Below are 13,335 nucleotides of genomic sequence, written 5' to 3' on the forward strand. Positions count from 1 at the left end.
TTTGCCATTCGCTCAGTGTTCGTGAAGGTAAAAACACCGTGGCACACAGTGACAACCCATAATATTCCAATTAACTATTTTGTATTAAAAGAAAGTCTACCTTTTGACAAGTCCTTTTGCTCTTTCCATTCGCTGTTGTTGTAAAATGCACACAAACTGAACATTTCACGATTAGCTCTCAACTGTGCCATGCGCCAACGAGTTCCATATTTAAGACAACGTCTTCTAAAATCTTCGCGGAAAAAAGGAGAACTACGTAATCTAGAGCGTTTTCGATTTGAGCTGTCGCGATTGCTAAAACTTTCGGAAGTGGCTAAAAAGCCACCTAGAAATTTCTACAGACTTGATGTTCCCCTAGGACATCCGAAAAGATAAATATTTTGTAGGGCGGACCAAACTCACTAAACCGGAGCTTGTAAAGCACTGTAGCAAACATTTAATTAAAGCGAATCTAAGGACTTCCGAGAGATCCCGTCGTTGGGTGTCGCTCAGTGAAATTTGGTGCCGTTCCAATTTGGGAAAATTCAAAACAGTATTAGTATTTGTTGCTGACGTATATATTTTTACTTTCCGAAAGGTTTTGGCCAATTATAAGGAGAAAAGTAAGTGTTCAGTTTAGTTCATGAGGAACAACACGTCAATTTTTTCAATTCCGTCAAAATGTTCAATTTCGTGCTTTCCTTCCCAGTAGAGAGATTCACAGCGAGCAACGCGATAAAAACAATAAGCTCTCATGAACGTTGCAGCACTGTACATATTAGTGATCCGGTATTCTGCAGCTAGGTGCAGTGCAAAACAGACAGGCTTAATGTAAGCATAATACTTCAATAGTAAAATTTAAAAAAAGGAACTAAGGTTGTTATTGGCCTTGATCATCATTTTGTCGGACTGTACTTTGACTGTCACTCCTAAAAGAAATCCGAATAATTCTGGCTGTGACCACCCTTAATTTTTTGCTTCAGAGCAACGTTATTCCTGAAAATTCAACTCTGCCATAACTGAATCGAAATACTTCAAAGTTTATCCTTGAGGGATGTCTTCTTTGAGTCGGTAGTGTGCAACGGTACTTTGCGTTGTTAAATATCGCACAAACTCCACACATGCCCACTGCAGAATCTGTTCGCGCTCAGATGACAACGACTTTTCTTGTTTCCCAATTGATAAATGAAGTATTCTCCCCAACTGATCTCTTCGTTTCCGTTGGATTTTTCCTGCTGTTCAAGGTGTTGTCAGCCGGATAACTCCTGAGAAATCGGCGGTCACACAATGTGAGCAGAATCAGTGACTGGCTATCAAATTTCCCTGTTTAGTGTTCTCTTGTGACTAACTGAACTGGAACACGATGCAACTCACGTCTTTTAACGGATTCTGGGAGTCCCTCATTCAAATGTCTCGCATGGAAACCCCAAGCAATTATGATCTCTTCTTTGAAGTATTTGACGACAGTTCCAAAGATTGTTGCTCAAGCCCAGGAGCTGATATGCTTCACAACACTCCCGTCAAGAATTCTTAATTACGGTACTGTGCCTTGCATTCCAGGTTTAATTTCTAAGTCTTGTTGAGGTTGTAAAGTAGAATTCTCGTAAAATTCTCGTTTAGACCGGGCTAATAAGCTCAGTTGCACATGCAGTCTATACTCTTACGGTTTCAGTGGGCAGTTACGAACTTTCTTGTCTCATACAAGTAGTTACTCTTATGTAACCGAAATATATACATTTTAAATTTACGGCTGCTGTAATTTTGATTTGCAGTACGTGATAGGTTACACAGTTAAAGTAGACTGTTGAGAATAAGCTTGTTCAGTTCTTCATGCGGCACTCTGTGTGTATGGAGGTAATCTGTGTATGAAACCCGTTAACCCTTTTGCAGTCTATACTCTTACGGTTTCAGTGGGCAGTTACGAACTTTCTTGTCTCATACAAGTAGTTACTCTTATGTAACCGAAATATATACATTTTAAATTTACGGCTGCTGTAATTTTGATTTGCAATACGTGATAGGTTACACAGTTAAAGTAGACTGTTGAGAATAAGCTTGTTCTTCATCCGGCACTCTGTGTGTATGGAGGTAATCTGTGTATGGAACCCGTTAAGAAAACTATAATATGCAAGGGCACCCAACGAGCCCATTAAGCCAAAAGCCTTTAAGAGACATTTCTTTGCTTCTTGTAATGTATAAAGACTATCTAAAGAGATGTTTTTATCACCTTGAATTTTAGGGAACGATACTCTTTAGTTCAGAAATTGCTAGCTGAACGTTTCCTTCTAAGAAGTTCCAAACCCAATCATTTGCTCATCCGACAGGGGCACCCAACGATAACATTCACTGAAATATGTGTTCGGGAGAGTAAAACTGCTCTAAGAATTTCGGCTCTACGTTGCCAAACAGCTATAGATTTCTTTACGAAAACATCATCAAAAAGATTCACAACAAGGGAAAAGTAGTCCATTACGTTTTCGGAAAGGATATTTTTGCAATTTTTGCACTTAAAAAGGTCACCTAGCAGTTTCGGATGAGCAAATGGTTTTCTAGGAAGTTTTATGAAGGTAACGTCCAGCTAGCAAATGAAAAAACCATTACCTAAATTTTTCGGACACATCAATTTTCAGCTAAGATATCCGAGCAGATCAAATTCTTCTAGGCGATAAAAACATCTCTTTAGACAGTCTTTAAACATTTCAAGGGGCCTAGAAATATCTCTCAAAGGCTTTTGGCTTAATTAGCTCATTGGATGCCCTTGATCAGAAACTGCCAGGTGACCTTTTTAAGTACCAAAAATTGCAAAAAATTATCCCTTCCGAAAACGAAAGGGACTGCTTTTCCCTGGTTGCGAATCTTTTAGGGAGATGTTTTAGTGTAGAAATCTCTAGCTGCTTGGCAACGTAGAACCGAAATTCTTAAAACAGTTTGATTCACGATTCTCCTCGAACTTTTGTAAGAGCTCATTGGGTGCCCCTGAACATTGTATATTTTCTAATGGCCAACCGACAAGAAAGAGCTCTTACAAAAGTAAGGACAACTTTTGAATTTGAAGGAGACATGCATGTCTCCCACCCACTTGGGGGTTTTACTTGTATTGAAAATGGGTGTAGTTCAACTGAAACCATCATTGTCTACTTCTAAACTCAAATATTTACGAAACTGATATTACGCACAATTTAAAATTGAATCATGTTGTAAATATTAAATATTGAAAATATTGATCAGACAAAGTTCAGGCGGTCTGCAAGAAATAAGACCTACAATGATGAAATGTTTCTGCATTGGTTGTAATACTTGCTATTGAATACCGGGTGGGTATGTGGTTGAATAATCGGTCCTTGCTCTACTTTTTGACTTTAATCCCGTCAGATTCTATGACATTTCACTGCACGCTATGGGGCCAGAAAGAAAAAACTAAAAATCGTCTCTCAGGCTGTTTGAGTGACGAGATGTTCTGAATCGTCTTCGAACTACGTTCTTGGGGGGGTTGAAAAATTCTGCCCCTGGTTTTTGTGGAGGTTCAGTAATTCTGAACTCTCTCCTGTGTTGTTGTGGGGGATCAAAAATTCTGAACTCTCTCCTGTGTCGTGGTGAGGTATCAGAAATTCTGAATTCTCTCCTGTGTTGTTGTAAGGTATCAGAAATTCTGAATCCTTTCCTGTGTTTTTGTGGGGGATCAGAAATTCCGAATTATCTCCAGCGTTGTTGTGGGAGATCAGAAATTTTAATTTAATTTAATTTATTAACTTTGCCAGTCAAGCTGACAGAGCGCCACAACAGCTTGCGCAAATTGCTGTGGCCCCTTAAATTCTGAATCCTTTCCTGTCTTGTTGTGGGGGATTAGAAATTCTGAATTCTCTCCAGTGTTGTTGCGTGGGATAAGAAATTCTGAATCATTTCCTGTGTTTTTGTTGGGGATCAGAAATTCTGAATGCTCTCTTGTGTTGTTGTGGGGGATCGGAAATCCTGAATCCTCCCCCGTTTTTTGTAGGGGATCAGAAATTCTGAATCCTCTCCTATGTTATTTAGTGAATCCTTTCCCCGTTTTCTACGGTGGAGCCTCCCTGGACAAGAAATTCAGAAGATCATTTTGGTTCTCATACGTGGCTCAGACATTAGAATAAAGTTCAAGTAAAGAATAAGATTTTGCTCGGAAAACGTTTGTGATTCCTTGCAAACGGGGAAACTTTCCCTGTAAGTTTTAACATTATTTTAAGATTCAGAGTAAACTACAAGAATATTTTTCGGAATTAAGTGGTAATTATGAATTTCCGTGGAAAATCAAAGTTTCATTTTCGGCCAATTTTACACTAATTTCTGATGGAACTTCAAAACCTGCATTGAACAAAAGCTATTCTCCGAGACAGGTTTTCATTTTACACGGAGAAAGCAGCCATATTTCAGGTGATTCTCAGTATTTGTTCTGGATTTTCCCAAATTGGAACACCGCATTTTAGTTTCAAGGCGTTTAACTAGAGGGAAGTACCTTTTTCATGCAATTAACAAACTGACACCGGTGTTAAGAATGTACGAAAGACTTCAATTGTTAAATGCAAAAAACAAAATAACCGAGATGTCCTTTTCTTTATTCAGCACCATATTAACCTGAATTGTTTTGGTTTCTAATTAAGATTCTGCAGACCTACGTATTAGGAATGTGCTGAATCACGATTGATAAGGCAAAGAAGATAGCAATGTCTTGCAGTTCATAGCACTGAATTATACATTGTAGCTGCATAAATACAAAATACATATACATAAATATATTGATCACACGTGAATATGGTTCCAATAGTCAATGAAGCCCTAGTCTCAAGCGAATTTAACCGAGACAAAGTCTCGTAATCTCTTGGCCTTGGCTTTTCTCGTAACTAAATTCGTCAGTACTACCTGACCTGAGCGAGTACCCATGCAAATTTGTCGCGGCACTTGGACGGCGTACAGGCGCTAATTGGCTTTCTTGAAAACATAATAAATGTGACAAAATTCCAAGTTAGATCATTCTTGTTATCAACACCGAGGATCTTATAACTACTGACACAACTTGATATTTAAGAGCGCATAATTTGTAAACTTTGGTCTTCAATCAGGTTGAATTCACCTGTTAATGTTTGTGATTCAAACGAGGCGACAATTTTCAGCATATGATTTACTTGATCAGACACAGTTCTCCACTCCTTTTTTACAGTGGTTTAATTAGGATTCTGGCGACCTTAGTATTAAGAATATGCTGCATCACGCTTGGCAAGGAAAGGAAAAAAATTAAAATCACATTTAAGATTTCAAAATCTGGTTTTGAGAAGCATTTCCGGGAAAACAATTGCGCACAACTTGATATAATCAAATCTTAATATTGAGAGGGTGTATTTTGGCGACTCTACGAAGTAAACCGGGATTCTTCAATCAAAAGTTTGAATTCACCTGAACAGTAACCAATATTCAAAGGAGGCGACCAATATTTTATATCATTTACATCATCAGACTCAGTTTTTCACTCCTTTTACGATGGCCTAAATTTATTCTCAGCTTCATCTTTTTTCAAGAGCATGAAGATCATTTAGAAAATATTTCCGCCTGGGTAAAATTCTCCCATGTTAACAGTTACTCTGGGTATTGAGCAATATTTTAAAAGGATAATACTGTTTCTAGATTTAACAAAGAGCTTAATTTCCCTTGTCCCAAATGCGAAAAACGTGACTGTCTGAGACGATTAACTTTTTTTAGGGAAGTGAGCCGGATGGGGGCCGGGCGGTTCCCGAAGAACTGACTGAAAAGATTGACAACAACTTAAAACTCCACTTAGATGTGGGAACAACTTTAAACTAGACGCTCTGTGAACGTAAACTGGGTTGCCTGTGGTTAAGCTTATATAGATTGTGCTAACATAATTTGTGGCATAATTTGAGTAAACTGCTATCATAATTCGCATATTTTGATCATAATTTGAACATTTTGAAAAACAAAACAAACAGCGGCTACAAACTTAATGATAAAGCGCAAGTAAAATGAGCTTTATCATTATGTTTGTAGCGGCTGTTTGTTGTATGTTTTTGATTAAGTTGAAACAGAAACTCATAAGGATTGAAACGTGTAACGGGCGTTCACAGCTTCCGAATATTCAGTGCGAACTGATTGGTTGAATGTCTCAGTGCTAAGTACCATATTTGGAAACCCCTCGCTCTTGTTGTTCCAAATATGGTACTATTCAGAAGCTTGTTTCCCAGCACACAAGGGGCCGTTACACTTTTCAACCCTTATGGGTTTCTGGTTGAAATAGCTTGCGAACGCAGACGTATTTCCGGCTGTCGTTTCTCTCCCCCGAAAAATAGCGTCTGCGAAAAACAAAGATCTCGATCCCACTCGTTGTGATTCCAGATCCCAGGGCTGTCATCCCTGATCGCGGCCCTTTTCAGGCTTTTCATGCCTGATCCCATATACCTCGTTACGACCCTGAGAGTATGGGAAGAACAATGAGCACAAAGCCATTCAACTTTTTATCAAGAAAAATAAAAAAAAATACATAGAGATCTTGTAGTTAAGCAGACTGGACTACACAGTTTCAAAAGTTGTGTGTTTTTAGGGGAAAGTCCAAAAGGAATTATGACCTGTAGTTTTTGCAGTACGACCAAAGTGGTGAAAGTGAAATGTCTGTGGGCAAACAGAAATCAAAAACCCAAGGAAGCAGACAATACTGGAAAATTAGTCCTTAGAATGGAAACGAAGTGGTTTTACCAAATGCAAACGGATATGATTGCTACTTTATTTGGCTTTTGTTGTGCCACGTTTGGTGGAAGAATTATCTTGTATTTAACTTAATGAAGATTACCAGTTGATACCTGTCTATTCAGGGGTTTCAATAACTCTTGCATACCTGTCAACCTTATAAAATCAGAAATACACGCAGCACAGCACTGAGCAGGGTCCAGGTCGATGCTCTAGGGTTTTTGCATTAGTTGTTAACAATGTTGCCCTGCACTTTATTGTTCTAGCATTAGAATTCTGCTGTAATAGGTTCTGCTTCATCATCATCATCATTTATTTGCCTTTATGTGTATAACATATTTTAAAAAAGCATACAGCAGGTTGTTAGGCGAGGAGACCTCAGGAAACCACCAGGCTTATAGGAGAGGCCACCTCGACATCACAATATTAAACAAAAATAAGGGCTGCGAAGGAGTGCGGCAGGAACTAACTCAGAAACTATTTTAATAAAAACTCTAGCACTTTTTTCTTAAACATAGGAAAGCTTGACAAATTGGTAATAGAGGCAGGAAGACAGTTCCAGACCCTAGGTCCTTGGTAAAGAATTGTGAACTTCTTAATGTTCGTGCGACAGGAATGCACACGATAATTACCGGCTGTTCTTGTGTCATATTTATGGACTTGACTGTTTGTCATAAACAGATTGAAGAAAAGTGGAGGCAGCAGATTATTGTGGTAGCGGAACATGAATTTAGCAATATCGAGGGTATTGAGTTGGAAGATGTCTAAGATTTTCAGTTTAGAAAAAAGAGGAGCAGTATGTGCTCGATATTCTGAATTTGTAACAGCTCGCACCACTCGCTTTTGCAGATAATAAATTCTATTTAAATTAGATACGTAAGTGGACGACCACGTAGAGTTACAATAAGTAATGTATGGATAAATTAATGTATAGTACAACATAAGTTTGGTCTTACAGGATAAGTAGAAACGCGTCCTGGATAAAATACCAACTGATTTAGCGATTTGTTTACAGACAAAGTTTACGTGATATTTCCAAGTAAGGTGTTCGTCTAGATAAACCCCAAGAAATTTAGTTACATTACTTTGAGTTAGAGATTGACCCCCAAAGGAGAGAGAAAAACTGTGATTGACTTTCCTCTGACTCGGACTAAATATAACATAATTTGTCTTTTGGACATTAATCGAGAGCTTATTGCATCTTAACCAAACATCAATATTTAGTAACTCATTATTAAGCACATTCTCCAAGTAATAATAATCTCAAGCACGATATGTACAGTATTGCACAAAAAAGTAGGAGTTAGAAGAGTCCGGACCAATCTAAGATGATACCTCTAATGTAAATAACAAAAATACAGACCTGCGTCTAATGAAACCCATCCATTTAGCTTATTTAGCCAATTTTGGATACATGTTACACAAAGCAGCACAAACAACAACAATCTGGTCAATTGCTGGCTTCAGCGTCAAGGGAATGACTCCTTGTAGTATTTTAAAGTTCTTAATCCGTTCTATAACTCATCAAGTCTTTGTCACTTGCTTTCTGGATAATGGCTTACCAGAAGTAGACAATGGTATGTTTAAAGTGCAATTTTTTACAAGCAGCAAATCACGCACTTTAAACCCACTGTCGCCATAACATCGCTCAAGAAGATCCAAAAACCCACATTTTTTAGTTATTTCTCTGTCTGAAACACTACCTGGCCATACATTTGAAACAAAGTAACAGTCTTTCTTTGTTTGTATTCACTCCATGTGATTCGCTGTGCAGTCAATGATCACTCTGGTTTTAGGATACCGAGCAAAACACTGAGGCCTGTGAATTTCAACAAGTTCCCTTGATGGCCAGGCTATTAAGCCTTTCAGTTCATAGTACAGTAAATTGATCCAATTTTTAAATAACTAAGGAACTGTAGAGAAAGTAACCCCACAATTATCTGCTAAATGTTGCTCTGTCAGACCTAAGTGTAGCTTCACTAGTACAAGTACAAATTCTTCATATGATGTTAATTTCCTTTTTCTGCCTGCCTGCTTCCTTTCAGTATCCTGAAAACATTATAAAAACAGTAGACTCCAGATCAGTGATATTTCAATATCTCATCAAAGAATACATCAGTAAAAAGCAAAAATACACTGTAAATTTAAAAGAGTCAACTGAGTCTTTACCACATTCCACAGCCACCTCTTTTTTAGAGACAAAGTTATTTCAGTTCAATAATGAAATAAATGGATAATTTACTATGTGCAACATCTATGATTTTTGTATTTAGTTCATAGCCAAACAGTCAAACAACAACAGTTTAAAGGTTTGAAGAGAAGTTCCAAAACCCGGCAAATAAGCTAACTTCCAGCTGTATGTTTATTGTGGTCACATTCATTCACAATGACATGCTGGCAGAGATAGACCACCACACCAGGGACTACGTAAGTCCCTCACTCTTTTCGAACAGTGTGTGGGTTCTTCAACGTCCCATATAATAATGGAATGATATGTGCAAAGAAACTCTATTCCCCTATTCCACTTTATTCCAAGTCACTTTTCCAACCCCTTATACCCCAATAAATGAAAGACCCCTTACATTTCTGGAACTACTTGGTCCATGCCAGTACCTCATGGACTGAGCATCAGGTTCAAGTAAGTCGTCCAGTAAACTGCGAGAGGGCAACCCTGTGTAAAACCTGACACTCTTGTCATCTTTCAAGACTTGCATCATAAATAACTCTCTTCTCAATTTCTCCTTGTTTTGAAGTGTCTCTTCGCTTTGCTTGATTCTTTCGGTGAGTTTGTCAAGGTCTTCAAAGGTGAGGAACGTTTGTGAACCAACTGAACAATTCGAGGAACAGTAATTATGTTCAGCTAGAATTACTATATAGATGAAGGATTGATCACCACCACCACCGCAAATCTCACTTCTTCTTCTTCTCAGACTATCGATGTCTCGGTTGACGGTTTCGTAATCTCTTCAGGCAAAGACTTCTTCATACACTGGAAGGGGTCGACTGAGTCTCCCTGTCTCGAAGGGCCTTTCTTTTAGAAGGATGCTCCTGGGAACGATCCAAATTCGCACAGTTGTAAACCGAAGGTATCGGGTCAGCTTAGCGGTATCCCAAGCCTAAACGCTAATGCTTAAAGTTCAAAACTGGCGGACTACGGTGACGCACTCACACCGGGTCTCCGCAACCACGAATGCCGTAGCAGAAGTCGCCGTAGCGATTTGCTTTAAGTCCCTATTAACGAGAATTCGACGAAGAGATAAATGCGACTAAGGGCCTGATTAGTAATCAGGCCCTTAGTCGCCACGGTGAGTTGTAGCCCGGGCTGAAATTTCGCTCCGCCCACCGGGCTGAAATTTTGTTGCAATGAATGATGATGAATTTCAGCCCGTGCCAAAACGCAAATTTGCGTGAGTAAATTTACTGAGATGCGAAAACACAAATGATGCACATGCTCACGTTCCTTTTTCAGCCCGGCTGAAAAAATTGACAGCAGTTACATGGACTTTTTGCCCATTTTTCAGCCAATAGGCCATTTTACAGTTTTTTGCTCAGCGACCTAGCCTATGAATGGCTGCGAGGCTGCCGGTGACCTTGCATTGATACGGCCCCCACTGCTTTTATCATGTAAATTGTGTTGTTGTAATTCCAATTAGTCCATATTAACACTACAAAAGCACGGAGGTTTGTATCAAAACAGGGTCACCGGCAGCCTCACTTCCATTCTTAGGCCAGGTAACTTAGCCACAACTGTAAAATGGTCTATTTGACCGAGCTGAAAATTCTAACCAGGGCTGTAATTCAACCCGAGCTGAAACCCTCTCCATGTAATCGCCACTTTCATTTTAAGAGAATTTCTTTCAGAACCCGGGTTGAAATCTCAGCCCGCCTAACCGGGTGGAATTTCAGCTACCTATTAATTAATCATTTGCCAGAAAGAACACGGCTACAAATTTCTGTCATTTTTATGAGGAAACTGCTCGCGTTTAAATTTCAACCCACTCATGCAAATTAGTTAAGCTCGAATATTACACAACACGATAAACCCAGCGTAAAATTTATTGAAACAAACAACACATTTGCTATAACAGGCAAAAAACCCTTCTTATTTCAATTGCGTGCGTGCAAACAAGAAGCACAATTCCGTGTCACAAGCCATACATATGCAATTAAATGAATTTCTCACAGTTCGGGATCAAACCCTTTTATGTAGAGCCTCTTCGTGAATAATGAAGCACAAAATAGACAACAAGCCTTCTTTCAAATAATTCCTCACTGTCACATTTCCACTGATTTCTTTTACCCGAAGACTGTGCAGAGTTGAGTACAAAATAAATGTAGACAGCTAGACAACTGAGATGCGACTTCGATTCGATTCCTTTAATGTTTGTTAAACGCATACAGAAATTGCCATTTGGTTTAAGTGTTGAACATATCATCGCAGTTGGTAAATAATACAAAAATACAGCTCGCTGCTCGACGGTCGATCTCAAGTCATTGCGATGCCCAGGCCCCTAGGTACTTCATTTATCCCTTAATATATTGAAGACAGTTCGCAGAGGTGCAAACACTCGAAATGAAATTAAATATTATCCATGCGGTTAAAAAGTCAAATTTAAATCGTGGCAGATGGAACTTGCGACAATTTTTTTGTAAAGTTCGCGCCGATATAAATGTTTGCAAACTGTGCCAAGCGCGGAAAAAACCGTATGGCGTGAAAGTCAGTTTCGTTTATGCCACGGATTGGGTTGAGAACGAAAAAGGGTGCAAGATCAATTTATTCAACATATTATCACGCGTAGAGGTTTAACAACAAAGCAAGACACAATTTTGTTTCGAACACTCAGATAACTCGAATCATTCTTATCGTCAAGAACTACCAAGAATCAACGAGCCTCGCCAAGTTGAGTTCATCTGGATTGCTGTGATCTTTGTAGGCAATAGACTCATCTCCAAAATTTGCCCCATTCCTTAGATTAGGATAGAAAATCGTGTAAACGCGCTAGCATTTCGCTATTTATGGGCACAAGTGATGTTTTGAGGGTTCTCAAAGTTGCACCATAGTTAATAGAGGGGACCGGTTTTGAAGCTCGGCAAACATCATAGGAACAAGCAAAGATCCCAAGATTTGGGTTGGAAAGTCCACGACCGAGCACAATTTTTTGTTTTGCGCTCATACAATATGCATGAATTACGTAACCAACACGTTTCTATTGGTTAGTTCCTCAGTACGGAGTAAACAACTGTTGTGTTTTGTACACTGTCAAGGCCAAAAAAGAGAACAAAGATCTACAATAAAAGAAATTTGTCGGGTTTCAGGGTTTCATAACTATTCTCGTCTATTAACTATGGTTGGACGAGGCGTAGTCGAGTGCAATTTGAGAAATTTCACAAGAGTTGAACGGATGTTGGGCAAATGTTGGAAGCAAAAACAAAGTTGTGCGGAGGCCGTTCAAACGATTCCATTATTGCGCCAACATTGCACCAACAAAACAACCAACACTTTTGCAAAATTTGATTGCGAGGAACTAATAACTAGCAACCAGTCTCTCTCGTCCAGATAAACTACGCCATATTGAATTTTGCGATCTTATGGGAGCATGCGTGTGTTGAACCGATTGTTCAAACGTCTTCAAGACCTTTCAACATTTTCGAGAACAAAAGAAAATGTTGAATGAAAGTTTAAACCGACTTAAACTTGATTCAACACGCTTTCATCAAGCTTTCAACGTTTTCACGCTTACAACAATGTTGGACGACGTACCTGTTCAAACGCACTGAACATTTGGTTCAAGAAAGGGTTGAATGCATGTTGAAGCAAATGTTGAAACCTTTTAAACGGGCCTTAAATCACGAAATGTACGAGCAAGTTCATACGATTTTTTAGTTATTATATCACTCCATCGCTTTGTTTCCATAGCAACAATTCATTGTTGCACGCTATAACGTATTTATGTATTCGTCATTGACCAATCGGAAACGCGATATACTGTTGAGTTTATAATAACAAAAGTAAGCAAGAAGTCTGATTATTAATGATACTTCATTTTAAAAGTCTTGTAAAAAAGTACATCTTGTAGGACATAATAGGGCATATGTATTATTTTCGGAGGGCTGAAAGAGATTTATTTATTCACAAAAATATACTTAGATCATTCTAATGACAAATCCTCTTATATTTTGCAGTCGAGTTCGAGTTACAATCATTTGGTCCAAGTATTATGAGGGTGAAGAGTATTAAGACAAAAAAATTCTTGGCAATAAACTCTGAAGGATTGCTACATACAAGGGTTAGTAAATTTGACGGAAATTGCTATGTATACCTTCTTGCGTTTTTCACAGCCTCTTTTACTATATTGTGCTGTTTACATAAAATCTTAGCCAAAGGGAAGTCCCTACTAAGAAAATCTATCAGCTAGGAGTCATAACTTTCCTGCAACCAATTCACATGCCACCGGTTGCATCTGCCCCAGTCGCTGGGATCTTTCTTGGAAAAGGAATTTTCCAGAAGTCTCGATCTGCGATGGAATGCGGCCCATCAAGTTTTGGTATTATCTATTTTAGGATGGCTTCTGCTGGTTTTTCGCCTGAGAAAAGAGGGCGGTATTGTGATCCTTGCACAATCCATAATTT

General features: G+C 38.8%; 1 protein-coding gene across 1 annotated transcript in view; it reads left to right on the forward strand.

Annotated features, from left to right (window-relative positions):
- Window positions 1–1,322: 1,322 nt before the first annotated feature.
- Window positions 1,323–13,335, forward strand: part of LOC137994440 (fibroblast growth factor 1-like) — a 14,179-nt gene continuing 2,166 nt past the window's right edge. The window contains exons 1-2 of the mRNA XM_068840014.1: window positions 1,323–1,518; window positions 12,889–12,992. Of these exons, the coding sequence (XP_068696115.1) occupies window positions 1,416–1,518; window positions 12,889–12,992 (207 nt within the window). The 5' untranslated portion in view covers window positions 1,323–1,415. The remainder of the gene's footprint in view (window positions 1,519–12,888; window positions 12,993–13,335) is intronic.

The sequence above is a fragment of the Montipora foliosa genome, chromosome 3 (assembly GCF_036669935.1).
Source record: "Montipora foliosa isolate CH-2021 chromosome 3, ASM3666993v2, whole genome shotgun sequence".
Lineage (NCBI taxonomy): Eukaryota > Metazoa > Cnidaria > Anthozoa > Scleractinia > Acroporidae > Montipora > Montipora foliosa.